The sequence below is a fragment of the Oncorhynchus kisutch genome, unplaced genomic scaffold (genome assembly GCF_002021735.2).
Source record: "Oncorhynchus kisutch isolate 150728-3 unplaced genomic scaffold, Okis_V2 scaffold3927, whole genome shotgun sequence".
NCBI classification, from domain to species: Eukaryota; Metazoa; Chordata; class Actinopteri; order Salmoniformes; family Salmonidae; genus Oncorhynchus; species Oncorhynchus kisutch.
The window spans coordinates 144,524-171,721 of NW_022265872.1; the positions used below are offsets into that span (position 1 = coordinate 144,524).

Sequence of the window (27,198 nt, forward strand, 5' to 3'; positions counted from 1 at the left end):
ACAAACAAGCATAGATCAGAAAACATACAGTATTACATTTGCATCATATTTTTGTCAATCCTGTGATAGTTGTAATCACTCCTTTGTTCCTCTAGGTGGAGACAGAGGACTTTGTAGAGCTGATGGGTCCTGAGACCTTTGCAGAGACAGTGGAAATTAAAATTAAAATCAAATCAAATCAAATGTTATTTGTCACATACACATGGTTAGCAGATGTTAATGCGAGTGTAGCGAAATGCTTGAGCTTCTAGTTCCGACAATGCAGTAATAACCAACAAGTAATCTAGCTAACAATTCCAAAACTACTACCTTATAGACACAAGTGTAAGGGGATAAAGAATATGTACATAAAGATATATGAATGAGTGATGGTACAGAGCGGCATAGGCAAGATACAGTAGATGGTATTGAGTGCAATATATACATATGAGATGAGTATGTAAACAAAGTGGCATAGTTAAAGTGGCTAGTGATACATGTATTACATAAAGATGCAGTAGATGATATATACAGTATATACGTTTGCATATGAGATTAATAATGTAGGGTATGTAAACATATTAGGTAGCATTGTTTAAAGTGGCTAGTGATATATTTGACATCATTTCCCATCAATTCCCATTATTAAAGTGGCTGGAGTTGAGTCAGTGTGTTGGCAGCAGCCACTCAATGTTAGTGGTGGCTGTTTAACAGTCTGATGGCCTTGAGATAGAAGCTGTTTTTCAGTCTCTCGGTCCCAGCTTTGATGCACCTGTACTGACCTCGCCTTCTGGATGATAGCGGGGTGAACAGGCAGTGGCTCAGGTGGTTGTTGTCCTTGATGATCTTTATGGCCTTCCTGTGACATCGGGTGGTGTAGGTGTCCTGGAGGGCAGGTAGTTTGTCCCCGGTGATGCGTTGTGCAGACCTCACTACCCTCTGGAGAGCCTTACGGTTGTGGGCGGAGCAGTTGCCGTACCAGGCGGTGATACAGCCCGACAGGATGCTCTCGATTGTGCATCTGTAGAAGTTTGTGAGTGCTTTTGGTGACAGGCCGAATTTCTTCAGCCTCCTGAGGTTGAAGAGGCGCTGCTGCGCCTTCTTCACGATGCTGTCTGTGTGGGTGGACCAATTCAGTTTGTCTGTGATGTGTACGCCGAGGAACTTAAAACTTACTACCCTCTCCACTACTGTTCCATCGATGTGGATAGGGGGGTGTTCCCTTTGCTGTTTCCTTAAAGGAGTGAAGGGAAGCTTTCAGAGGTACAGAGACCATAGGAAGTCGTTTGGGGGTGGTGGTGGGGTGCTGCGATTTTGGGGGGGTGGGGGGGTTAAACTGAACACAATAGGGCTTTTAGTTATTTAAGAACAGTAATTTGTCATAAATTAATATTCATTTGTTGAGGTTGGTTGATACTTCTTCTAATGTGTGTAAAATCATTAGAATGTGTCCACGGATAGTCCTTAGATGAACTATAAATCAACCAACCAGCAACCCAGCAACAAACCAGCCAACCAGTCAAAACAATGACAAATGGTTATGTTACAGACTCTCATTGTACACAGCATTCACCTTGTTTACTACTTCCCTCTCTCAGCCTCTTGAAACACCTCATTGGTGTAGTGGCTTGTTGTACTGCACTGTAACAGGAACAGGCAATGCAGAGACACTAAGCAAGGTCAGAACATTGACTGATATACACAGTGTACAAAACCTTAGGAACACCTTCCTAATATTGATTTTCAGCCCCCTTTTGCCCTCAGAAAAGCATCAATTTGTTGGGGCATGGACTCTACAAGGTGTTGAAAGCGTTACACAGGGAAGCTGGCCCATGTTGACACAAACCGGTGTGCCTGACACTTACTACCATACCCTGTTCAAAGGCACTTAAATATTTTGTCTTGCCCATTCACTCTCTGACTGAAACACACACACAATCCAAGTCTCAATTGTCTCAAGGCTTAAAAATCCTTATTTAACCTGTTTCCTCCCCTTCATTTACACCAATTGAAGTGGATTTAACAAGTGACATCAATAAGTGATCATAGCTTTCACCTGGATTTACCTGGTCAGTCTATGGAAAGAGCAGGTAATTGTTAATGTTTTGTACTCTCTATAGATATCAAATAATGAAGTCAAACAACTTGTATTATGTACAGCAACCTCTTAAGGATCGGACCCTTCAATTTTCACCTAAAATGACATTCCCAAATCTAACTGCCTGTTGCTCAGGACCTGAAGCAAGAATATGCATCCAGAGAAAGTCTAAAAAACTTAACCTCTCGATTGAGCTCAGTACCTCGCCCTAGTTGCATGGCACAGACTATTCGATATTCCAGTGGGGCAGGGAATCACCAGCGGGTTCTCTCATCCAGTCCAAACTTGAATCTCTAAATTTAGTAAAGCACAGACTCCAATTCAACCTCTCAGCCAGTAGAGGGGAGTCGCTACCTACCTAAATTCTTAAAAGAACTCTGACCGACTGAAACTCTGCTCCTGATACCTTGGGTCTCCCTGTCATCTTTTAAAGGTAATTAAGTTGAAATATTATATTTTATTAGAGATAGGTGTTATCATTGTACCAGGCATTATAGAGCATAAAGGCATTTGCATGTTTTTGATTAACGCTGTGTGTAACCAAGTAACAAATTGTGTATTTTGAAGTGTGTTTTATTGTAAACAACAAAAAACAGAGTGTTTCCAAAAATAAACGGTAGTCTTATTTTGTCTCGAGTAAAACGTCCTCCCAAGACAGTTAACGGCACGGGAGATAACAACTTTGACACTCCCCTCTACTGGGACACTGGAAACGGAGACTAATACTCTATGACAAAGTGAGTTATCATTAAAAGACAAGGAGGAAGGTGTGTCCAGTAGTGATTCATTAATTGTCTTGTCGATCTATCTAAGTTTTATTATCCAAGCGATACATAGCCGTCGGGCAGAGTAGTGCGACTAAGTTGACTAAAGGTCTTCACACTTTAAACTAGATACATCACAGAGGGGAAATACTCAACCACAGGGAAATCATATAGAGACTGGTAGGACTAGTGCTTAATAACAACTCAAGGACCAATTAGTGGTGAAACAAAGAGTCTAGAGGATAAAGGTGGGGTTCACACATCCCAGCTAGAGCTAGACCGTTGAGAGTGACAAGGCAAAAGACCTCTCTACGCGGACAGCGTATCGATATAGAAAGAGAGGCAGGGCTACGCGAGCGGTCCTGGTAATACCGATATACCCTGAAGTATCTATAGTGCCCTGTCCAATCCAGGGAACGGGACGCTAACCACCTCTAGCACCCCGCTGCCGGCCAAGGGGCGGGGCTGAAGGTTTCGTATCGCGACACAGTGTATGTGAAAAGTTTTAGAGATATCCAATGAACCATTGCATTACTGTTCAAAATGTTGTATCAGATCTGCCTATTGGTTTATTGATACATTTTCAAGTGCAAAACTGTGTACACGTTTCCATCCCCCTCTCTCAGGATCCTCTCTTCCATCTCTCTCTCAGGATCCTCTCTCCTCTCTTCAATCTCTCTCTCAGGATCCTCTCTTCCATCTCTCTCTCTCAGGATCCTCTCTTCCTTCTCTCTCTCAGGATCCTCTCTTCCATCTCTCTCTCAGGATCCTCTCTTCCTCTCTTCAATCTCTCTCTCAGGATCCTCTCATCTTCTTCATTCTCTCTCTCAGGATCCTCTCTTCCATCTCTCTCTCAGGATCCTCTCTTCAATCTCTCTCTCAGGATCCTCTCCTCGTCTTCTTCATTCTCTCTCTCTCAGGATCCTCTCCTCGTCTTCTTCATTCTCTCTCTCTCAGCCTCCTGGAACATCTCATTGCTGTAGTATCTTCCTCCATTCATCATGACCATCTTGTTTATCTTCTACAGCAGCTCAGTGACCTGAGAGGGATTCTGATCTTCATTGTTGAGAAGACATGATATCTCCCTTTACATTTCTGAGTAAAATCCTGAAGATCTGGATTACAATTATCCACAATGTGTATATATACTGAACAAAAATATAAACGCAACATGTAAAGTGTTGGTACTATGTTTCACGAGCAGAAATAAAAGATACCAGAAATGTTCCAAACGCACAAAAAGCGTATTTCTCTTAAATGTTCAAATGTAAATCATCCCTGTTAGTGAACATTTCTCAGTGTCCATCCACCTGACAGGTGTGGCAGATCAAGAAGCTGATTATACAGCATGATCATTACACAGGTGCACCTTGCGCTGGGGACAATAAAAGGCCACTTTAAAATGTGCAGTTTGGTCACACAACACAATGCCACTGATGTCTCAAGTTGAGGGAGTGTGCAATTGGCATGCTGACTCCAATAATGTCCACCAGAGCTGTTGCCACAGAATCGAATGTTAATTTCTGTAACATAACCCTTCTCTAACGTTGTTTTAGAGAATTTGGCAGTACGTCCAACCGGCATCACAACCGCAGACCAAGTGTAATCACGCCAATCCAGGAACTCCAAATCCGGCTTCTTCACCTACACCTGATTGGCTGGGCCTTGCTCTCCAGTGTGTGGGCCTGAATCCCAAGTGGGTGGTGCTATGCCCTCCCAGGCCCACCCATGGCTCCGCCCCTGCCCAGTCATGTGAAATCCATAGATTAGGGCCTCATTTATTTATTTCAATTGACTGATTTCCTTATATGAACTGTAACTCAGGAAATTTGTTGAAATTGTTGCATGTTGAATTTATATTTTTGTTCAGTATATAGCATCTAAACTTTTCCCATCCACCTGTCACGTCTGCTCCCACTCTTCCCTTCCCCTGGCGCTTGAGGGCGCCAGATTACCCTGCATCAGACGCTCCTGCCATCAATCATGCACACCTGCCTTCCCTCATCACTCGCATCAGCATTATTGGACTCACCTGGACTCACTTATCTCCTGTTGATTTCCTCCCCTATATTTGTCAGTTCCCCAGCTCTGTTCCCTGCTGATTCATTGATTGTTTTTTGTCTTTGTTTGCTGACGCTGTTCCTGTGTTGTTATATGTCCATTATTTATTAAATGTTACTCCCCGTACCTGCTTCGTGTCTCTCCAGCGACATCTCATGTGACACCACCTCTCCTTCTGTCTTTCTGATGTAACAGTCACGAGATGCATTTGTTTCAAAATCTTTCCTCCCCAGGATGGTGGTTCCTGCTGCACTCTTTCCAACTCCAGTCTTCCCCACCAGAACAGTCCAGACCTCATGTTCTGTTGGATTACAATGAAAATGTTGTTGCCTTTGACATGAGTATAACCTTAATGTTCTTCCTGTTGGCACATTTACAAATGTAATTTTTCTGTTAAATAGTTTTCCCTCCAAATTGAGTGGAACAAGGGATGGTATCAGTTCCTGGTGTGACCAGACAAGAGAATGTATTTCTATTAAATAGCTTCAGTAAAATATTTTGAAGTGAAACAGTTTTCCCTCCCAAAAATAAATATTGTGACATCACCACATGAGAGCTGTGAGGACTCAAGGTCTGTTACTGAACTGATTAAGTTGATGCCGATCTCTTACTAGTGTAGATAGTTGAATGAGGGCCATGCTTTAACCCTGGTAGTAAAACAGAACCACTTGATCAGTTCAGGGTCAGATAATGATGGTTTTAGAGTGCATTGATGGTGAGAAGTTGCCAACCACAGATCTAGGATCAGATTTCACCACTGTCAGTACAAACCTTAACAATAGGAAGTGTATATTCAGTTGGCAGATCCAAAGGTTAGGGTTATTAGGGATACAATTGGTTAAGAGGAGGTTTAAGCTTAGAGTTAATGTTACTCATAGTGTTGTAGGTTTAGGGTTACCCATGTTATAGGATTAGGGTTACACAGTGTTATAGGATTAGGGTTACATAGTGTTATAGGTTTAGGGTTACACAGTGTTATAGGATTAGGGTTACACAGTGTTATAGGATTAGGGTTACACAGTGTTATAGGATTAGGGTTACACAGTGTTATAGGATTAGGGTTACACAGTGTTATAGGTTTAGGGTTACACAGTGTTATAGGATTAGGGTTACACAGTGTTATAGGCTTAGGGTTACACAGTGTTATAGGCTTAGGGTTACACAGTGTTATAGGATTAGGGTTACACAGTGTTATAGGTTTAGGGTTACAGAGTGTTATAGGTTTAGGGTTACACAGTGTTATAGGATTAGGGTTACACAGTATTATAGATTTAGGGTTACACAGTGTTATAGGTTTAGGGTTACACAGTGTTATAGGATTAGGGTTACACAGTGTTATAGGTTTAGGGTTACACAGTGTTATAGGATTAGGGTTACACAGTGTTATAGGATTAGGGTTACAGAGTGTTATAGGATTAGGGTTACAGAGTGTTATAGGTTTAGGGTTACACAGTGTTATAGGATTAGGGTTACACAGTGTTATAGGATTAGGGTTACACAGTGTTATAGGTTTAGAGTTACACAGTGTTATAGGATTAGGGTTACACAGTGTTATAGGATTAGGGTTACACAGTGTTATAGGATTAGGGTTACACAGTGTTATAGGTTTAGGGTTACACAGTGTTATAGGTTTAGGGTTACACAGTGTTATAGGATTAGGGTTACACAGTGTTATAGGATTAGGGTTACACAGTGTTATAGGTTTAGGGTTACACAGTGTTATAGTATAGGTTTAGGGTTACACAGTGTTATAGGATTAGGGTTACACAGTGTTATAGGTTTAGGGTTACACAGTGTTATAGGCTTAGGGTTACACAGTGTTATAGGATTAGGGTTACAGAGTGTTATAGGATTAGGGTTACACAGTGTTATAGGTTTAGGGTTACACAGTGTTATAGGTTTAGGGTTACACAGTGTTATAGGATTAGGGTTACACAGTGTTATAGGATTAGGGTTACAGAGTGTTATAGGATTAGGGTTACACAGTGTTATAGGTTTAGGGTTACACAGTGTTATAGGATTAGGGTTACACAGTGTTATAGGTTTAGGGTTACACAGTGTTATAGGTTTAGGGTTACACAGTGTTATAGGGTTAGGGTTACACAGTGTTATAGGTTTAGGGTTACACAGTGTTATAGGATTAGGGTTACACAGTGTTATAGGATTAGGGTTACAGAGTGTTATAGGATTAGGGTTACACAGTGTTATAGGTTTAGGGTTACACAGTGTTATAGGATTAGGGTTACACAGTGTTATAGGATTAGGGTTACACAGTGTTATAGGTTTAGGGTTACACAGTGTTATAGGTTTAGGGTTACACAGTGTTATAGGATTAGGGTTACACAGTGTTATAGGTTTAGGGTTACACAGTGTTATAGGTTTAGGGTTACACAGTGTTATAGGATTAGGGTTACACAGTGTTATAGGTTTAGGGTTACACAGTGTTATAGGATTAGGGTTACACAGTGTTATAGGATTAGGGTTACACAGTGTTATAGGATTAGAGTTACATAGTGTTATAGGTTAAGGGTTACAGACAGTTTTATAGGTCAGGTGATGCAATCACAAGTGGCAGTCTTTGGAACTCGCACCAATCACATTAGTTCTGCCCTAATAAGATTGAATAACGAAACATGTGATGGGAGACTAGTGATTCATTAAGCATCTGACCCATTTCAGTTGATAGAAAGGTAACGTTCCAGGTCATCTGTTTTTTGCAGTCGTGTTGAGCACATTATCTGATGTCACAAAACCTGGAGAAGAGTTTTCAGCAACCCCATTCATGTGATATACGTGGCTAAATAACAGATGGCAAGTTACATTTCAAGCCCATGATCTCAAAATAGACTTGTTTAAAGCCCTCTGCTTTACACCTCTGAAGCCCTCCCATTGTCATGGTATATTTTCATAGAACGATACAGTGCAGAGGAGGCTGGTGGGATGAGCTATAGGAGGATGGGCTCATTGTAATGGCTGGAATGGAATCAATGGAATGGAGTCAAACATGTGGTTTCCATACGTTTGATATGTTTCATACCGTTCCATTTAAACCATTCCAGCCATTCCAATGAGTCCATCCTCCTATAGCTCCTCCCACCAGCCTCCTCTGGTACAGTGTCATTGAACCTCCTTTACTGAATCAAAGTGTATCGATGTGAACAATCCCTCTGTAAATATTGATGGAGATGTTTCCTTTCTGCATTTCTTTTTATCGTTTATGTTGATATTTTTACTAGGGAAAAGGTAGATATTCACAACTATATAGCCTCTATAGCTCATGAAGCATTGTGGGAATACATAGATACACTGTTGTTCACTAACTCTGTAGACCAACTAGTGCATAAATAAAACATGGAATGGAACATAGTGTATCAGTTATCAGTATAATGAAAACATGGACTGGACTATCAGTAATGTTCACTAGTAGGCTACACTACAGTAGTTATCAGTATAATGAAAACATGGACTGGACTATCAGTAATGTTCACTAGTAGGCTACACTACAGTAGTTATCAGTATAATGAAAACATGGACTGGACTATCAGTAATGTTCACTAGTAGGCTACACTACAGTAGTTATCAGTATAATGAAAACATGGACTGGACTATCAGTAATGTTCACTAGTAGGCTACACTACAGTAGTTATCAGTATAATGAAAACATGAACTGGACTATCAGTAATGTTTACTAGTAGGCTACACTACAGTAGTTATCAGTATAATGAAAACATGAACTGGACTACAGTAATGTTCACTACACTACAGTAGTTATCAGAATAATGAAAACATGGACTGGACTGCTAATGTTCACTAGCCTCAATACTCTGGGGTTGCAGGGTAGCCTAGTGGTTAGAGTGTTGGACTAGTAACCACAAGGTTGCAAGTTCAAACCCCCGAGCTGACAAGGTAGAAATCTGTTGTTCTACCCCTGAACAGGCAGTTAACCCACTGTTCCTAGGCCGTCATTGAAAATAAGAATTTGTTCTTAACTGACTTGCTGAGTTAAATAAAGGTAAAATGCTGTATTAGTCTAGTGTGATAAATCAGTTGATTTAGATGGACTACTTGTAAAGGTACACCATGTGATTTAATTGTAGAGTTTAATTTGTTTCAGACAGTCTCTAGACTGTAGTATTCACCACTCCACCATTTTAGGCCATATGTATCTGACGGAGAACCGTGATTCATTAACCTCACAAGTAGCCTAGTAATTCATAAACACCTGACCCCTTTACTCAAGAACAAGTGGTGTTTCAGATCCTGTTTATTTTGCAGTTACGCTACGAACTTATCAGATCTCACAGCGCCTGGAGAAGTATTTATCACGTCAGGAAACCCATTCATGTGACATAGCAATCTTGGTAACGCTTCATTTTAAAGGGATCTAATTACAGTGTAATTAAATATGAGATTACACACAAGTATTGTCATTAATTGTAATATTTCATAGTTACAATGTAATAACAACATGCAACTGGTTGTAATTGCAGTCTGTAAGGACAGGGATGTAACAGTGAATGCCTCTTACAGGGGCTGTTATGGTGACCATATTACAGCCACAACGGCAGTCACGAGTCAGGATGGCAGTCAAACTCCATGTGACGGGTTAGTCACGGTAATTAGGCTTCTCTATGCTCTGATGCTGCTGATGGTCATTAGTAGTCTACCAAACTTGATAACTGACTGGTACTCAGCACTCTATTGTCCCTCTAATCTGACATCAATGCAAATGTTATAAAAAATGAGAGCCCAAGAGCTCATGTTGCTCAACATTTCTATAGGCTATGAAATTGTGTGAGAAAACAGTGATGTTAAAAAGAGGAGGATCCCATCAGTTTTCTATAGGCTAGGCTTACTATATTTATGTCTCAACTTGCCTAATATTAAGTGTAACAGTATAGCTTCCGTCCCTCTCCTCGCCCCAACCTGGGCTTGAACCAGGGACCCTCTGCACACATCAACACCCTCGAAGCATCACCCTCGAAGCTCGTTACCCATCGCTCCACAAAAGCCACGGCCCTTGCAGAGCAAGGGTAACCACTACTTCAAGGTCTCAAAGTGAGTGACGTCACCGATTGAAACGCTATTAACTCGCACCACCGCTAACTAGCTAGCCATTTCACATCGGTTACATAAGTTGGGAAAAGTGTCCTCCAATCACTATTTCAGTGCATAGACGTCACGTATTGTTTCCCCCCCGCCCCTGTTTGAGACAGTTTTCAGCTCTGCTAACATAATTGCAAAAGGGTTTTCTAATGATCAATTAGCCTTTTAAAATGATAAACTTGGATTAGCTAACACACCGTGCCATTGGAACACAGGAGTGATGGTTGCTGATAATGGGCCTTTGTACGCCTATGTAGATATTTCATTAAACATCAGGTGTTTCCAGCTACAATAGTCATTTACAACATTAACAATGTCTACACTGTATTTCTGATCAATTCAATGTTATTTTAATGCACAAATCAAGGTGCATTAAATTTTGTGCATTAAATTTTGTATACGTAGATAAGAGAAAGCTGGTGACGTTCATAGCAGGAGTTATCAACAGCACTGCTGAAGTAAGTCTGAAACGGAGAAGATTAAGCTAATAGTGAAAGCTGCTGGGAGACATCTGAGTATGACAGGGTTGACATGGGAAGAGGTTGGAGATGACCTCAATCAGCTGAGGGTGGAGCCATGTATTACTGGATCTTAGTTATGGTGGTAATACTACAATGGAATGCTCCAAGCCTGTTGGCCAATGGGCAGGAGTCCAAGCAGTTCTTTGTAGATATGCCAGCTAAGGCTGATGTGATCTGTGTGCAGGAAACATGACTCAAACAGAATGTGTAGTTTATAATACAGGGATATGTAGTGGTTCGTAGGGACAGATATGTAGTGGTTCGTAGAGACAGATATGTAGTGGTTCCTAGGGACAGATATGTAGTGGTTCGTAGGGACAGATATGTAGTGGGAGGGGGGGATGAGCCACCTTTATGAAGCAAGGACTTCCCTACAGGATGCTAGGCAGAGGTATTGAACAGGAATATGTGGTGGTGGAGGTGTGGTTGAGAGGAGGGATGATAGAAGTACGGTCATGTGGTGTGGGGATTTTAATGCCCACCACAACGCATAACTTCCAACATCTGATTCAGTATAAACAGACCCAGGATCTGGTGAGGAGAACTATCCCTCAGTCTGATTCAGTATCAACAGGCCCAGGCTCTGGTGAGGAGAACTATCCCTCAGTCTGATTCAGTATAAACAGGCCCAGGCCCTGGTGAGGAGAACTATCCATCAGTCTGATTCAGTATAAACAGGCCCAGGCTCTGGTGAGGAGAACTATCCATCAGTCTGATTCAGTATAAACAGGACCAGGCTCTAGTGAGGAGAACTATCCATCAGTCTGATTCAGTATAAACAGGCCCAGGGTCTGGTGAGGAGAACTATCCATCAGTCTGATTCAGTATAAACAGGCCCTAGTGAGGAGAACAATCCATCAGTCTGATTCAGTATCAGTAGGCCCAGGCTCTAGTGAGGAGAACTATCCATCAGTCTGATTCAGTATCAGCATGCCCAGGCTCTAGCGAGGAGAACTATCTGTCAGTCTGATTCAGTATCAGCAGGCCCAGGCCCTGGTGAGGAGAACTATCCATCAGTCTGATTCAGTATCAGCAGGCCCAGGCTCTGGTGAGGAGAACTATCTGTCAGTCTGATTCAGTATCAGCAGGCCCAGGTGAGGAGAACTATCCATCAGTCTGATTCAGTATAAACAGGCCCAGGGTCTGGTGAGGAGAACTATCCATCAGTCTGATTCAGTATCAGCAGGCCCAGGCTCTAGTGAGGAGAACTATCTGTCAGTCTGATTCAGTATCAGCAGGCCCAGGCCCTGGTGAGGAGAACTATCCGTCAGTCTGATTCAGTATAAGCAGGCCCAGGCCCTGGTGAGGAGAACTATCCGTTAGTATGATTCAGTATAAACAGGCCCTGGTGAGGAGAACTATCCCTCAGTCTGATTCAGTATAAACAGGCCCAGGCCCTGGTGAGGAGTGTCGTGGAAATTTCCTCTATTTACCAAATCATGGGAGCAAACCACACACACACACACGTCAGAGTTAGTTATAAAACTCCATCTTTAATTATATGAGCTCTATCACAATCCTGTGACTCTCAGATAAATTCAGTGTCTCCCCAGTGAATTCTCTGAGAGCCCCCTTACAATGCAACTGAGTTCCTTTAATAGCAAAGACACCCATAGTCAGACCGCACAGACATAATTCATCGTTCAGCTTTTGTCTCCTTTCCCAAACCTCAGAACCATAAACCAAATCCTCGATATCAACAGGCATATATCAAATTGTCATTTATATACAACCAACTCAAAATACAACCTCCTGGACAAACTCACAGATAGGAGACTGACCCTACAGGTCAACAAAGAGGGAGCATAGAATGATTCCAGACACTGCAACCCCTCCTTTCCCCACTGGGAAAGGTAAGGAGTAAAAGATATGTTTACACATGATGACACTTTGACCTCTCCCCTTTCATCGGCCCAGGCAACTTAGTTTTGACATAGAACAGATAACTGCAACCTCACATCAGAATTACACAAAAATACCATTCTGATGGGAAGTAACTTACACACATTTGATGAATATTAAACATCATACAAATGTTACCAACATATTCTGATAATTCCACGACAGGAGAACTATCCGTCAGTCTGATTCAGTATAAACAGGCCCTAGTGAGGAGAACTATCTGTCAGTCTGATTCAGTATAAGCAGGCCCAGGCCCTGGTGAGGAGAACTATCCATCAGTCTGATTCAGTATAAACAGGCCCAGGCCCTGGTGGGGAGAACTATCCGTTAGTCTGATTCAGTATAAACAGGCCCTGGTGAGGAGAACTATCCCTCAGTCTGATTCAGTATAAACAGGCCCTGGTGAGGAGAACTATCCCTCAGTCTGATTCAGTATAAACAGGCCCTGGTGGGGAGAACTATCAGTCAGTCTGATTCAGTATAAACAGGCCCTAGTGAGGAGAACTATCCATCAGTCTGATTCAGTATCAGCAGGCCCAGGCTCTGGTGAGGAGAACTATCCATCAGTCTGATTCAGTATAAGCAGGCCCAGGCTCTGGTGAGGAGAACTATCCATCAGTCTGATTCAGTATCACCAGGCCCTAGTGAGGAGAACTATCCATCAGTCTGATTCAGTATAAACAGGCCCAGGCTCTGGTGAGGAGAACTATCCGTCAGTCTGATTCAGTATAAGCAGGCCAGGCCCTGGTGAGGAGAACTATCCGTCAGTCTGATTCAGTATAAGCAGGCTCAGGCTCTGGTGAGGAGAACTATCCGTCAGGCAAAGAGGTCATGTTGGCTTCGTTTCTGTGACACAATTGGCAGGGCGACACCTGTTGGAGAAGTGTGGGGGATGATTCAGAGGATGAGTGGGGTCAGAGGGGAGTGGTATTATCCAGTGTTGACGAGTGGGAAGGATGTGGCAGTAACAGATGAGGACAAGGCAGAGATGATGGCCGAAGCGATGCTCCAAGTGCATAGCTCTGCAAATTTGTCACAGGAGGGGCAGAGAGAGGACGAGAGAGAAGAATCCTAGAGTGCTGGATTGTAGGGAGGATGTAAATGATGCATTGAATGCCCCATTTACCATGGCAGAGAAGAAAAGGTCAATAGGTAGATGGTGGAGAAATGGCAGGAGCAGTGGAATAGAGATACTAAGGGCAGGCATTTATTTCAAACACAGAGGAAAGTTGGGAGAACTGCAGGAAGGGACAGAAGAGAGGAGGCTATATTTACAAGATTAAGTGTGGGACACAGCCAGTAGATTAAGTGTGGGACACAGTCAGTAGATTAAGGGTGGGACACAGCCAGTTGAATAAGGGTGGGACACAGCCAGTTGAATAAGACCTTACATGTGATAGGAAAGCATCCAACAGGAAAATGTGAGTATTTCCAGGAAACAGAGAGCGTGGAGCAAGTATTGATACAGTGTGGACATTATTGGAGGGAAAGAGAGAGGATGAGATCTAGTATGAGGGAGAAAGGGGATACAGGACATTAGTTTAAAGAGTACATAGAGTAGAACGTCATTAGATATAGTCTCAAATATTTTGTTATCTTTTTTTTAAGAGCAACGGGGCTGGCAGGTAGGATTTAGTTGCTCCCTGTCTCTGGCCCACACTCCAGTACAGTAGGTGGCGGTAAGACACCATAACGTTGGAATCCAACCGCTGATAAACCCCGTCGAAAAAGAAGTTCAGCTGGTGCCTAGCCAAACTCGGCAAGTCGAACCGAACCAGTGCGCTCGTATAGTCTCTTAAAAAAAGACCTTCATTTGAAAACCGAGAAGAAGGCGGCAATAGTCATGTTTGTCCATTTTGAGACGCCGTAACCTGTACTTTCTCAAAATCGTCAGAAGTGATTCTAACATAACTCAAGAAATCTGTCATTCATTTTGATGTTTTTGCGCAATTTTACATTTAACTAAGATGTATAGTGCAGTATTTTTCAATGAAAACGAGTCGTCTCCAGTTGGACGACAACAAAGACCTTATTGTAGGGTCCTACTGTTGACAAATCACGGAGGAAGGGGTGTACATAGACTTCGGCCCTGAACTTCGCCTTGCCTCCAGAAAATGTTTTGTGTGCCCGAACATCCGATAAACCCTCGCCGACGTCCAAAACGTCAGAAAATGTCGTCATAATATATGCACGAACTTTTCCGAACTGTTTCGGCTGGGAAGCGTGTGGACGCCTTCGTTATTATTATTATAGGCTATGGTCAGCCGTGAAAATGGGTATTGTCTCTAAACCTGAAGTCAAAGCCGCAGTTTGGGTACATTTTGGTTTTAAGCCAAACGGCAAAGGAGAGCCTCATACTCTTGATGAGACCGTTTACAGGTTATGTCGGATTGTTTGTGTCAAAAGTGGAAACATGAGTAATCTAAAACATCCTACTGTTTTTCTGAGTTTATATCGGCAATGGATACTACTTCTCTGATCTATCATGTGAGTCTGCTCTGCTGTAAGTTATTTGCACTGGCATTGAAATCTACATTCAAATGTTGAATTCCTAACGTTTTAGAATTGTAGGCTTCCATGTGTTTTTCCCCATGACTAAATATTCCCAGTGTCGATTTCTCTCTCTCAATTTCACTCACTTCCATGCTGTGCATTTCGCATAGGCCAGTGGTATACCACGACATTCTCTGTAGTTTTCCTACATTTTCATGCAGCCTATCCATAGTACTCGATATTTAAATACTTGTATACATATTTTTCTCACTTTTTTTAAAGAACTGCACATTTGGTGACACTTACAAAATTGAGCCCGGTATATCGAGTGCACGCATGCCACGACGGGGTAGGTTACTGGGCGGTCAGTAGAACGAGCGCACCCAAATTGAAAGACCAGCCCTCAACCGAGTGTAGGCTACTGCTACGCGTAGATTATAATGGTCGGTCGTGAGAATGGATCTTGTCTCTAAACCCAAAGTCAAATCCGCAATTTGGGTGCATTTTGGTTTTAAGCCAAACGAGAAAGGAGAGCCTCAGAATATTGATGAGGCGGTTTGCCGGTTATGCCGGAGGATTGTTTTTGTCAAAGGAGGAAACACGAGCAATCTAAGACATCACCTGCGACTACGACACCCTGATATATTTTCTGAGTTTATATCGGCAACGTCTGGGCATGGGTACTATTTTGAGCCATCAGGTGAGTCTACATTCAAACGTTTTTAGAATTGTAGCCTGTTTTTTGGGGGGGCATAATATTGTCGATTTTTTTTTTTTTCACTCGCTGTCATGCATGATGTGCATTATATACAACTCAATACTTGAACACGATTTGCTAACGCACCAAAACGCCTGAATATGATTGGTCAACCAGAAATGTCAGTCAAACTCTGTCCTCGATGAGAAAGAAGTATCGGATATCGCCATAAGGGTCACTGATATCGTACACATTAACTTGTTGTTCTTCGGATATGTTGCTGAATTTGTTGGCAATTAAGTAACAATGTACAGACGCGGTATATTCTGTAAACATTCTAAATTGGTCATTATTGTGTGTAAATCGATAACCGTTTAGGATTTCATCATCGGGAGGCCTAATCTTTAGGCTATATCGTGGTATCCAGGTAAACCTATTTCACTGTGCTAATTAGCAAATTTGAGCCATTGAACGATGGATTTAGTCTCAAAGAAACGAGCTACATCCACAGTCTGGGTTCATTTTGGTGTAAAACCTAATGATAAAGGGGAGCCTGAAAATAAGGAGGAGGCCATTTGTCGGTTGTGCCGAAGGATAGTTCCGTGCAAAACTGGGAGCCCGACCAACCTGAGATCACATTTAAGGGTTCACCACCCTGATGTGTTTTATCAACTCATGTATGGTGATGGTGGTGTTGGAGCCTCCATGCGTCAATCATCAGAGACATCAGGTGTGTAATCAGCAAGTTATTTGCACCGTGTGTGTGTGTTGGGAATTGACAAGGACCTCACCATACGATATTATCACGATACATAAGTGCCAATACGATATGTATAGCGATTCGATATTGTGATTCAATGTCCAAACATATAACATTGCTCACTGTCTGCTGCAAAGGGGCAAGAGAGAGCCATGAACATGAGTTTTGATCAGACACGGGGAGTCCTGAAAAAAAATAAGCGCTGATGTGGTTTTTGCTCATCATTTTTTTAAACATGGAGAACAAGCTATGAAGAAATAATACTGGAGTTTTGGTGCAGATACAACTGACCAGCACAAAAAAATATTGCGATATTGTTGAAAAATATATATTGCGATATATCGTCAAATAATATCTCTATGTAACTGTATATACCCCCCCCCCATAGTGTGTGTGTATAAGAGAGGGAAAGAGACTGCAGTCTGCTTGCTCATATTCTATTTCTGGGTGTAGAGAACAGAGGTGTCCTGCTGCCAGCCTGATTCCGGTGTGCATTTTCCTCCATCCACAGTCCAGACAGCTTCTACTAATTCCCTCTCCACCTCTACCCAGGTTCAGAGCAGAGTCACCACTACAACAACGACAACGGCTCCCAAGGCAACTTCGGCAGTGGCCATGGTAACTTCGGCAGTGGCCATGGTAACTTCGGTGGTGGCCACGGTAATGACAGACCGCTTCACTTCATCCCAGACATGGTGGTCTGCGGTGAGCCATGGTTGGAGGGCGGTGACCCCCGTGCGGTGGGTTCCATCCCCCCGTGCCTCAGCCTGCGGAGGTGGGGCAGTGGGCCTGTGCCTGGGGGGTCAGCAGAGGAGGAAGAGGCGGGGGTGTTTGCCAAGACCCTGTCACTGCATCAGGGGTGGACGTTTGGACCCTTCGTAGGAGAATTGACCCGCGGCCCTCTGAGTTGCCTCAAATACGCCTGGGCTGTGAGTATGGACAGATGGATATTAGTCTGGGCTGTGAGTATGGACAGGTGGATATTAGTCTGGGCTGTGAGTATGGACAGGTGGATATTAGCCTGGGCTGTCAGTATGGACAGGTGGATATTAGCCTGGGCTGTCAGTATGGACAGGTGGATATTAGCCTGGGCTGTCAGTATGGACAGGTGGATATTAGCCTGGGCTGTCAGTATGGACAGGTGGATATTAGCCTGGGCTGTCAGTATGGACAGGTGGATATTAGCCTGGGCTGTCAGTATGGACAGGTGGATATTAGCCTGGGCTGTCAGTATGGACAGGTGGATATTAGCCTGGGCTGTCAGTATGGACAGGTGGATATTAGCCTGGGCTGTCAGTATGGACAGGTGGATATTAGCCTGGGCTGTCAGTATGGACAGGTGGATATTAGCCTGGGCTGTCAGTATGGACAGGTGGATATTAGCCTGATCCACCATCCTGACTAAATCACTGTGTAGAAGAGGTAAGCGGTGTAACTGAATATTGTAGCGACCCTGGTTTATAAGCGCGGATATCGACTCTGCCACTTCAGCATGCTTTTGTGGCACAGTCGATGGCGCGCTGGGCTTCTGGCCAGAAGGTTGAGGGTTCGAGCCTTACTCCCTGCCGGTTTCATTACAATATAGAAGCTGTGTAACAGAATATGTTCAGGGCCTTCAGAAAGTATTCATACCCCTAGACTTATTCCACATGTTGTTATAGCCTGAAATTAAATAATATTCCATAATGACAAAGTGATAAAATGTCTATAAACATGTTTTCAATGTATTGAAAATGAAAGACAGAAATATTGACAGAAATATTCACACCCCTGAGTGGAAGCAAATTTGGCAGCGATTACAGCTATGAGTCGTTCTGGGTAAGCCTCTCTAAAAGCTTTCCACACATGAATTGTGCAACATTTGCCCATTATTATTTTCAAAAATGTTCACGCTCTGTGAAATGGTTTGTTGATCATTGCTAGACAACTATTTTCAGGTCTTGCCATACATTTTGCAGTTTGTGGGACATTAAAATGTTTTGCTCGTGTGGTGGGGTGTGTATGAACGTGGTTACACAGACCCACAAGCCACTGCAGGCCCTCATGATGACTTCCCTGCTATACAATATGGAGAGTGATACTCAGTAATGTGTTGTATTGAATTTGCCCCCAACGTGTTCAGGACTAAAAGTTAATTACTTTGCCACATTTTATGCAGTATTACTTTAGTGTCTTATTGCAAACAGGATGCATGTTTTGGAATATTTTTATTCTGTACTGGCTTCATTATTTTCAGTCTGTCAATTAGGTTAGTATTGAGGAGTAACTACAATCTTGATCCATCCTCAGTGTTCTCCTATCACAGCCATTAAACTCTGTAACTGTTTTTAAAGTTACCATTTGCCTCATGGTGAAATCCCTGAGCGGTTTCCTTCCTCTCTGGTAACTGAGTTAAGAAGTACGCTTGTATCTTTGTAGTGACTGGGTGTATTGATACACCATCTGAAGGGTAATTGATAACTTCACCATGCTCAAAGGAATATTCAGTGTCTGCTGTTTTTATTTTCACCTATTTACAATAGTTGCCCTTCGCGAGGCATTGGAAAATCTCCCTGGTCTTTGTGGTTGAATCTGTTTTGAAATTCACTGCTCGACTGTGGGACCTTACATATATGTATGTGTAGGGTACAGAGATGAGGTAGTCATTCAAAAATCACGTTGAACACTTATTGCACACAGTGAGTCCATTCAGCACAGTTGTACTCCTGAATTGGAGGCTTGTTTAGCACAGTTGTACTCCTGAATTGGAGCCTTGTTTAGCACAGTTGTACTCCTGAATTGGAGCCTTGTTTAGCACAGTTGTACTCCTGAATTGGAGGCTTGCTTAGCACAGTTGTACTCCTGAATTGGAGGCTTGCTTAGCACAGTTGTACTCCTGAATTGGAGGCTTGCTTAGCACAGTTGTACTCCTGAATTGGAGGCTTGCTTAGCACAGTTGTACTCCTGAATTGGAGGCTTGCCTAGCACAGTTGTACTCCTGAATTGGAGGCTTGCCTAGCACAGTTGTACTCCTGAATTGGAGGCTTGCCTAGCACAGTTGTACTCCTGAATTGGAGGCTTGCCTAGCACAGTTGTACTCCTGAATTGGAGGCTTGCCTAGCACAGTTGTACTCCTGAATTGGAGGCTTGCCTAGCACAGTTGTACTCCTGAATTGGAGCCTTGTTTAGCACAGTTGTACTCCTGAATTGGAGCCTTGTTTAGCACAGTTGTACTCCTGAATTGGAGCCTTGTTTAGCACAGTTGTACTCCTGAATTGGAGCCTTGTTTAGCACAGTTGTACTCCTGAATTGGAGCCTTGTTTAGCACAGTTGTACTCCTGAATTGGAGCCTTGTTTAGCACAGTTGTACTCCTGAATTGGAGCCTTGTTTAGCACAGTTGTACTCCTGAATTGGAGCCTTGTTTAGCACAGTTGTACTCCTGAATTGGAGCCTTGTTTAGCACAGTTGTACTCCTGAATTGGAGCCTTGTTTAGCACAGTTGTACTCCTGAATTGGAGCCTTGTTTAGCACAGCTGTACTCCTGAATTGGAGCCTTGTTTAGCACAGCTGTACTCCTGAATTGGAGGCTTGCTTAGCACAGTTGTACTCCTGAATTGGAGCCTTGCTTAGCACAGCTGTACTCCTGAATTGGAGCCTTGTTTAGCACAGTTGTACTCCTGAATTGGAGCCTTGTTTAGCACAGTTGTACTCCTGAATTGGAGCCTTGTTTAGCACAGTTGTACTCCTGAATTGGAGCCTTGTTTAGCACAGTTGTACTCCTGAATTGGAGCCTTGTTTAGCACAGCTGTACTCCTGAATTGGAGCCTTGTTTAGCACAGTTGTACTCCTGAATTGGAGCCTTGTTTAGCACAGTTGTACTCCTGAATTGGAGCCTTGTTTAGCACAGTTGTACTCCTGAATTGGAGCCTTGTTTAGCACAGTTGTACTCCTGAATTGGAGCCTTGTTTAGCACAGTTGTACTCCTGAATTGGAGCCTTGTTTAGCACAGTTGTACTCCTGAATTGGAGGCTTGCTTAGCACAGTTGTACTCCTGAATTGGAGGCTTGCTTAGCACAGTTGTACTCCTGAATTGGAGGCTTGTTTAGCACAGTTGTACTCCTGAATTGGAGGCTTGCCATAAGGTTGAATACTTATTGACTCAAGACAGTTCAGCTCTAATTTGATATTTATTTGTAAAAATGTCTAAACATATTTCCACTTTGACATTATGGTTTAATGTGTGTAGGCCTGTGACACATCTCCATTTAATCCATTTTAAATTCAGGCTGTAACAACATTTTGAAAACGTCAACGGGTGTGAATACTTTCTGAAAGCGTTGTAAGCTGTGTAACAGAATTGTATTTTTTATTTATTTTTACAATTATTTAACGAGGCAAGTCCGATACGAACAAATTCTTATTTACAATGACGGCCTACCAGGGAACAGTGGGTTAACTGCCTTGTTCAGGGGCAGAACAAAAGATTTTTACCTTGTCAGCTTGGGGATTCAATCCAGCAACCAAATGACGTTGGCGGCGGCTTACGGTAGAGAAATGAACATTAAATTATCTGCCAACAGCTCTGCTGGACATTCCAGCAGTCAGCATGCCAATTGCACGCTCTGTCACCTTGAGACATCTGTGGCATTGTATTGTGACAACTGCAAATTTTAGTGGCATTTTATTGTCCCCAGCACAAGCTGCACCTGTGTAATGATCATGTTTAATTAGCTTCTTGATATGCCAGACCTGTCAGCTGGATGGATTATATTGGAAGAGGAGAAATGCTCACTAACAGGGATGTAAACACATTTCTGCACACTTTTTTTTTTGTGAGTATGGAACATTTCTGTGATCTTTTATTTCAGCTCATAAAACATGGGACCAACACATGTTGCATTTACATTTAGTTCAGTATAGTCTTGATAAAGGCTGACCTATACACTAAACTACATGCAAATGTGGTCAGTTTGGTCTTCAAATCAGCTAATAGTTGATTCTCTTCTCTTGTTCCCAGATCAAAGAAAATGATTCCTACTACTTCGTAGATGCCTCGGATGAAAACAAATCAAACTGGATGAGGTGAGAAGTTAAGTTTGAAACAATGATGTCTGCATTTAGTCTCTCAGGTTGTCAGCGATTTGTTGAACCTTTTTCAATTTAAACATGTATTCCTGTAGTGATCTTATTAGTTAACCCAGTGAATATAACAATGTCATTTATTTAGTCATTTATGTTTAATGTCCAAACAGACATCCCTACTTCATATTTATCTCATATCTATTTAAATATCATCTTTAGTCAAGATATACATTTAGATAAAGATAAATGCAGATTCTCCATTGAGAATAATTTTTTGTGCAGGATTAGACTTAATCTGTGTCTGGGGAAACTGCTGCATTGGCTATGCAATGTTAATATCACTGCATTGTCATGCCTCTCATCCCTGTTCAGGTATGTAGCGTGTGCTGCCTGCGAGGAAGAACACAACCTGACAGTGTTCCAGTACCGCGGTCAGATCTTCTACAGGGTCTCCCAGCCCATCCCTGAGGGGACAGAACTCAAGGTCTGGATTGGCCAGGAGTACGCTGCCATGCTGGGTCTAGGGATCGGTACGTTTGGTGATTGGGAGTTCTAGCGCAACGGAATTAACTGGTATAATATTATTTATTACTTGATAACAATTGGAGCTTCCTAGTATTCGTCCCATGTGATGGAAAAGTACGTTTATGGTAATAATTATGGAATTACGCTGTTATCTTGTAGTAAAAGGGAGCTGATCAGGGAGCTACAAAATAAAGCGTTGCCTATATTTTAACTCACACGAACACTTAAACACACTATTCTCTCTCTTACTGTCACTCTCACAGGTGAGAACATCAAGTGTGAATTCGGGGACAAGGAAATCCTACTGCGGATCTTCCGTGACATCCAGGTCGTGCCAGTGGGCGGAACTAGCAGTCTCCCAGACGCCAATGCCTCTTACAGCTGGTCAGACAACAGCCAATCAGGGAGCCCCCTGCCAGTCATCAGTGATGTCAGTAGCGGGTTACAGACTGATACCACTGACCCCACCCCTGTCCTCAACCCACCTCAAAACACCAATCAGACGGGACTGGCAACAACCGTGAAGTACGACTTTGTAAAGGGTGCTGAGATACTGCTGAGCCCCTCTCAGCCCAACAGCCCCGTATGGGAGTTCTTTGGGTTTGAGCCGGACCCCAACGGCCAGCCACTGGACAAGGACAAAGTCATGTGCAAGCTGTGTGGTCAACAGGTGGACTACAGTGCTACTGTCACCCAGCTGGAGAACCACCTGGTCCAGATGCACCATATGAAGCGTCGGGACGTCATCAAGGACGGCAACAAGCCCTGGGTTTCGTCCTCGCGCTTCAGGCCTTACCCCACTACGGGCGGAAGAGCACCTCGTTCTAGCAGCCCCTCAACCCACAGACCCACCAACAGCAACTACAGTAATGAGGACTGGACTTGGAGTGGAAACGGCAGTTCAGCAGTGACCGATACTGTGACCGCGGGTTCCACCGCTACACCGGGACAGAGAACGCTCTCTAACTTCCTGACCAATCAAACCACCACAGCCATCACTAACTTCCTCATCAAAGACTTGTTGCCCCCGGGTACAGTGGAGGGGGAGGGCTTCAAGCAGCTGATCCAGACCCTGCTGCCGTCCTGCAAGGAGATTCCTTCAGCTTCTCTACTGGAGGAGGTGCTGAGGGACGTCCACACCGAGGGAAGAAAGACCTGGGCCAAGCTGCTGACCAACAGCACTGGGTTCAATGAGGAAGACACTTCCAAGCCTAATATTCCAGTTCAATTCAAACCCAGCTCCTCAACAAGAAAAGCTGCCCGTTTCCACTCACAGACCCAGAACCAAGTATCTCACCACGTAGCTGTTAGTGCTGACGTGTGGTGTCATGACTGGCAGGGAGACCAGGAGAGATACGCCACCCTGTGGGCCCATTTCATCAACGCTGACTTCACTTCCCATAACCTGGCTTTGGCCACGCAGCGTCTGGGTGAGACGGGAACTGGGGATATGGATCTGAGCGTGGTCGAGGCTACAGTGAGGTCCGTGGCTCAGGAGTGGGACATCTCTCAGCCCAGTTTCATCCTGCTTGGGGGCGAAGAGATGGAAAAGACGAAGGTAGGTGCGAAGAAGAGAGAGAGAAGTGGAGAAGGGGTGGGTGGAGGTGCCCGTCACCACCACCCGAACTCCACCACATTCCTGGAGATGGAGGACTCCATATCCTCTGATGATCTCTCAGGTTTGGAACGAGCGATCGAACGAGCCAACTCCACCAGCGAGGAGTCCCACTCTCCACCCATACCCTGTTTCTTCACAGCTGTTCAGAGCTGCATAGAGGAAGTCATGAGTCATTCCATCATCTCAAAGACCCTCAGTGTATTCCAACACCTTCTCTACAGCCTCTTCTCCCTCCATCATAAAGACATGGTAACTCTTCACCCAGCCAGGAAACTGATCGTAGTCCTACAGAAGCAGGAGACGGCTGAGCTGAAGGCTTGGGCCTATGGGAAACCAGGCTGGAATGGGCTTTACAGTGTGGTTAAGACGCTCCTCCGCTATCAAAACATGATCTCTGAGACACTAAAACAAATAGACAGTGAGATCCAAACTGGACAAGACACAGGAAGTCCCACTGACTTGGATTCGGGGGCGACTGCCGCTTTGAAAACCGCTGACAAACATGACACAAACTCCACTTCCGCTGGCCGTGCTAACTCTGACACCACCGACAGCTCCAACTCATCGGTCCCCGTGCCTCCCAAGCGATCTGACTGGAAGGTGTTGGAGGATCTCTCCTCCTTGCTGAAACCCCTAGACGTGGCGTGCTGTACCCTGGCCAAGGAACCGTTCCCCAAGCTCTCGCTGGTCAAGCCCATCCTCACCGGCCTGCTCGACCGACATTTCGCCCCCCACCCCCGCCATCGCAACGACTCCACCATCTTGAAGGAACTCAAAAAGAAGATAAGGTGGGGCCTTTCCCGCCGATACAACGACCCCCAGATCAACCAGGTATTGTGTGTAGCGTGCGCCCTCGACCCCCAGTTTCACGGCCTGGGCTTCATGGACGTCAGAGAGCAGGCGACCACCTTCGCCTGGCTGAAGAAAGAAGTGGTCCGGATCGTAGAGGAGGACCGGAGGAGGGCCGAGGCAGCGTCTCCAGGGGGCAGGAAGAGGAAGAAGAGGGGATCCTCCTCGACCACCTCATCAGGAGAGATGGAGGGAGACGTCCTGAGAAGAAGCAAAAGGCTGAAGGAGATCACCCCGGTCAGTTTCAAAGAGCGAACAGAGAGTGATTCAGACGAGGAAGCCACCGATAGCTCTGTGAACAACGACAGTGAGAGTGATAACATGGAGCCGAAACTGGAGCCCACCTCCCAGCAGACTGGCATGGAGTTCCTTCTAGGGGACCTATTCGGCTCCCAGTCCCAGAACAAGCAGCCCTCAGTGGAAGAGACAGTGGACATTGAGCTGTCCGTCTTCAGAGCAGAGAAGGGGGCCACCCTGGGCGTGGAGCCTTTACAGTGGTGGAAGGCTAGGTCAGGACAGCTCCCCCTGCTGGCCAAAGTGGCACGTGCCTACCTAGCTGCCCCGGCTGTCGCAGGCAGTGCCGTCCAGATGTTCCTGCAGGATGGAGGGGGGGTGATTCAGAGGAAGAGAACCAATATTCCTCCAGAGGGCCTTGACCAGATGCTGTTTCTGCACCATAACGGTCTGACCGCGACCACACAGGGTTACACAACGGTCTGAAAGGATGAACACAACTTGCTGACTGTCACTCAATACATAGATTTAACTATGGGGCTTCTCTCTCCAAGTTGATGAGATGGACTTTGTGAAGACTATCACTCAATCTCTGAAACTTAAAAGACGTAACCTTTCTTGGTTAAAATGTTGGACTGTTATACATGTTACTGTTGTGTTTTCAGTGTGTAGATATAAACAAAATTCAGAGAGAAGTCCCTTTTCGGTTAGTGCCTTATCATTCTTTGAACCGTTAGCATAACTACTGTACACATGTATTGTTTAAGTATAAAATAATGTTTTACTGAATGCATATACTGTTGTTTAAACTAGTTTACTGTCTGAAGTCTGATGGGACTCCTACTTCTGAACCTATTCATTTGTTTTAGGAAAACTCTACATTTTATATTTTTTACATTTCAGAATTGTATATATTCATATTTGGTTAAACAACAAGGTTGCATTTTCATAGTGTCTGTAGGATTAATTTAGTTCTCTGAGAATAACACTATATAATATATTGCAGCTAAAACAAACAGATGTGTTGGTTCTGTGGAGGAAACCAGACGTAACATACATTATTTTTTTTTTATTTTTTATTTTTTTTTTACCTTTATTTTACTAGGCAAGTCAGTTAAGAACAAATTCTTATTTTCAATGACGGCCTAGGAACAGTGGGTTAACTGCCTGTTCAAGGGCAGAACGACAGATTTTGTACCTTGTCAGCTCGGGGATTTGAACTTGCAACCTTTCGGTTACTAGTCCAATGCTCTAACCACTAGGCTACGCTGCCGCCCCACATTATGCTGTAGACCGAACAAGAACAAGAACATGTAACTTTTATAGTCTTAACTGTTTAATCAAATGTTCTGAGGCTTAAATGTTAGAATAGTAAACTAACACATTTGTAATCCTAAACGTGGTCACATCATCAGTTCTTCATCCTGTGTCACATCATCAGTTCTTCATCCTGTGTCACATCATCAGTTCTTCATCCTGTGTCACATCATCAGTTCTTCATCCTGTGTTTGCATGTTAGAATGGCTGTTATTTATGAAAGAAACTTGTAGTATATCTGATCAGTTTGTAAAGTCATACAAATAGCATTTATCACTGTGTACATTCTGTCAATGGCTTTTGGGTATTTGTAAGTAAACTTTGTTTCAGAGAGATGTTTCAATGGGTCTTTTCATTGACACTCATATCAGGGTTTACTTCAGCCAACTGTTAGCATGGAGGAGTAGTAGCTATGAGTGAGTGAATTAGTTACACGCTGGAGCAAAACATTTTGCAACTAAAAGGGTCCCTGTCCCTGTTCTATAATTCAACTAAAACATTTTCTTCTGTTTGGTCTTCACCTGGGAGTTACTGGTGCTGCTATAGTTGTGATGTCTGGTCTGGCCATGGAGGTGACTGGTGCTGCTATGTGTTTAGCTGCTACGAGTGAGACTTGTCAGGGATTTACTAGTGTTACTATGGGTTTGGATACTATACTGGTGCTATGGGTGTTGCTTTGGATGATACCACAGGCATGTAAATTAGTCACAGAGGATGTTTTGCTGTTTGGCCTGTAGATGGTGCTGTGACTCTACCAGGAGTTCCATCTTCATTTTCTTCCGCCGCTAACTGAAGTACTCTGCTCTCTCCGTTCTCGGTACTGGACCTTTAACGGTAAGAACGTCGGCGACCTGACTTTTCGACAGCTTGGTTATCTCCGCCAGTAACGCTTTATGCAGAGAACCCATACAACGAGCCAACGGCACTTCAGAGATGGACGGAAATAAAACCACGACTTCCTCTGTTGACATATGTAAAGATCCGTTGTTTTTGAAGTTGTGTAAAACTAGATCGCATCACGTCGATCACTTCATCCACCCTTCGACTCGGAATAAAATTGTAGCTAAACGTGGTTTCCTCCATTTCTAAAGCTGTTGAGAAACTCAGGATATTGGGTGTTCATCGGCAATTTCAACTCTTGCCTACACGAGACGAAAACCTTGAATACCAATCTTTATCAGCCTAAATTTATATGTGATCGCCTACTGGTTT

At 43.7% G+C, this 27,198-nt stretch overlaps 1 protein-coding gene across 4 annotated transcripts; it reads left to right on the forward strand.

The window, feature by feature from the left end:
* Positions 1–14,289: 14,289 nt before the first annotated feature.
* Positions 14,290–26,319, forward strand: LOC116372120 (uncharacterized). 4 transcript variants are annotated; one of them, XM_031821224.1, is made up of 5 exons: positions 14,290–14,934; positions 16,934–17,310; positions 21,379–21,443; positions 21,816–21,973; positions 22,232–26,319. In XM_031821224.1, the coding sequence occupies exons 1-5, from the start codon at positions 14,892–14,894 to the stop codon at positions 25,153–25,155; spliced, it is 3,567 nt and encodes a 1,188-aa protein (XP_031677084.1). In that variant the 5' UTR covers positions 14,290–14,891; the 3' UTR covers positions 25,156–26,319. The 4 variants fall into 4 exon arrangements, with proteins under 4 accessions (XP_031677084.1, XP_031677085.1, XP_031677083.1 ...); XM_031821225.1 differs by having other exon boundaries at positions 14,291–14,918; XM_031821223.1 differs by lacking the exon at positions 14,290–14,934 and adding an exon at positions 14,961–15,624.
* The last annotated feature ends 879 nt before the right edge of the window (positions 26,320–27,198 follow it).

Coding starts and splice junctions, on each gene's coding strand:
- LOC116372120 (XM_031821222.1), top strand. CDS start 16,096: ATGGATTTAGTCTCAAAGAAACGAGCTACATCCACAGTCTGGGTTCAT. Junction 17,311..21,378: donor GCCTCAAATACGCCTGGGCT/GTGAGTATGGAC, acceptor TCTTGTTCCCAG/ATCAAAGAAAATGATTCCTA. Junction 21,444..21,815: donor AACAAATCAAACTGGATGAG/GTGAGAAGTTAA, acceptor ATCCCTGTTCAG/GTATGTAGCGTGTGCTGCCT.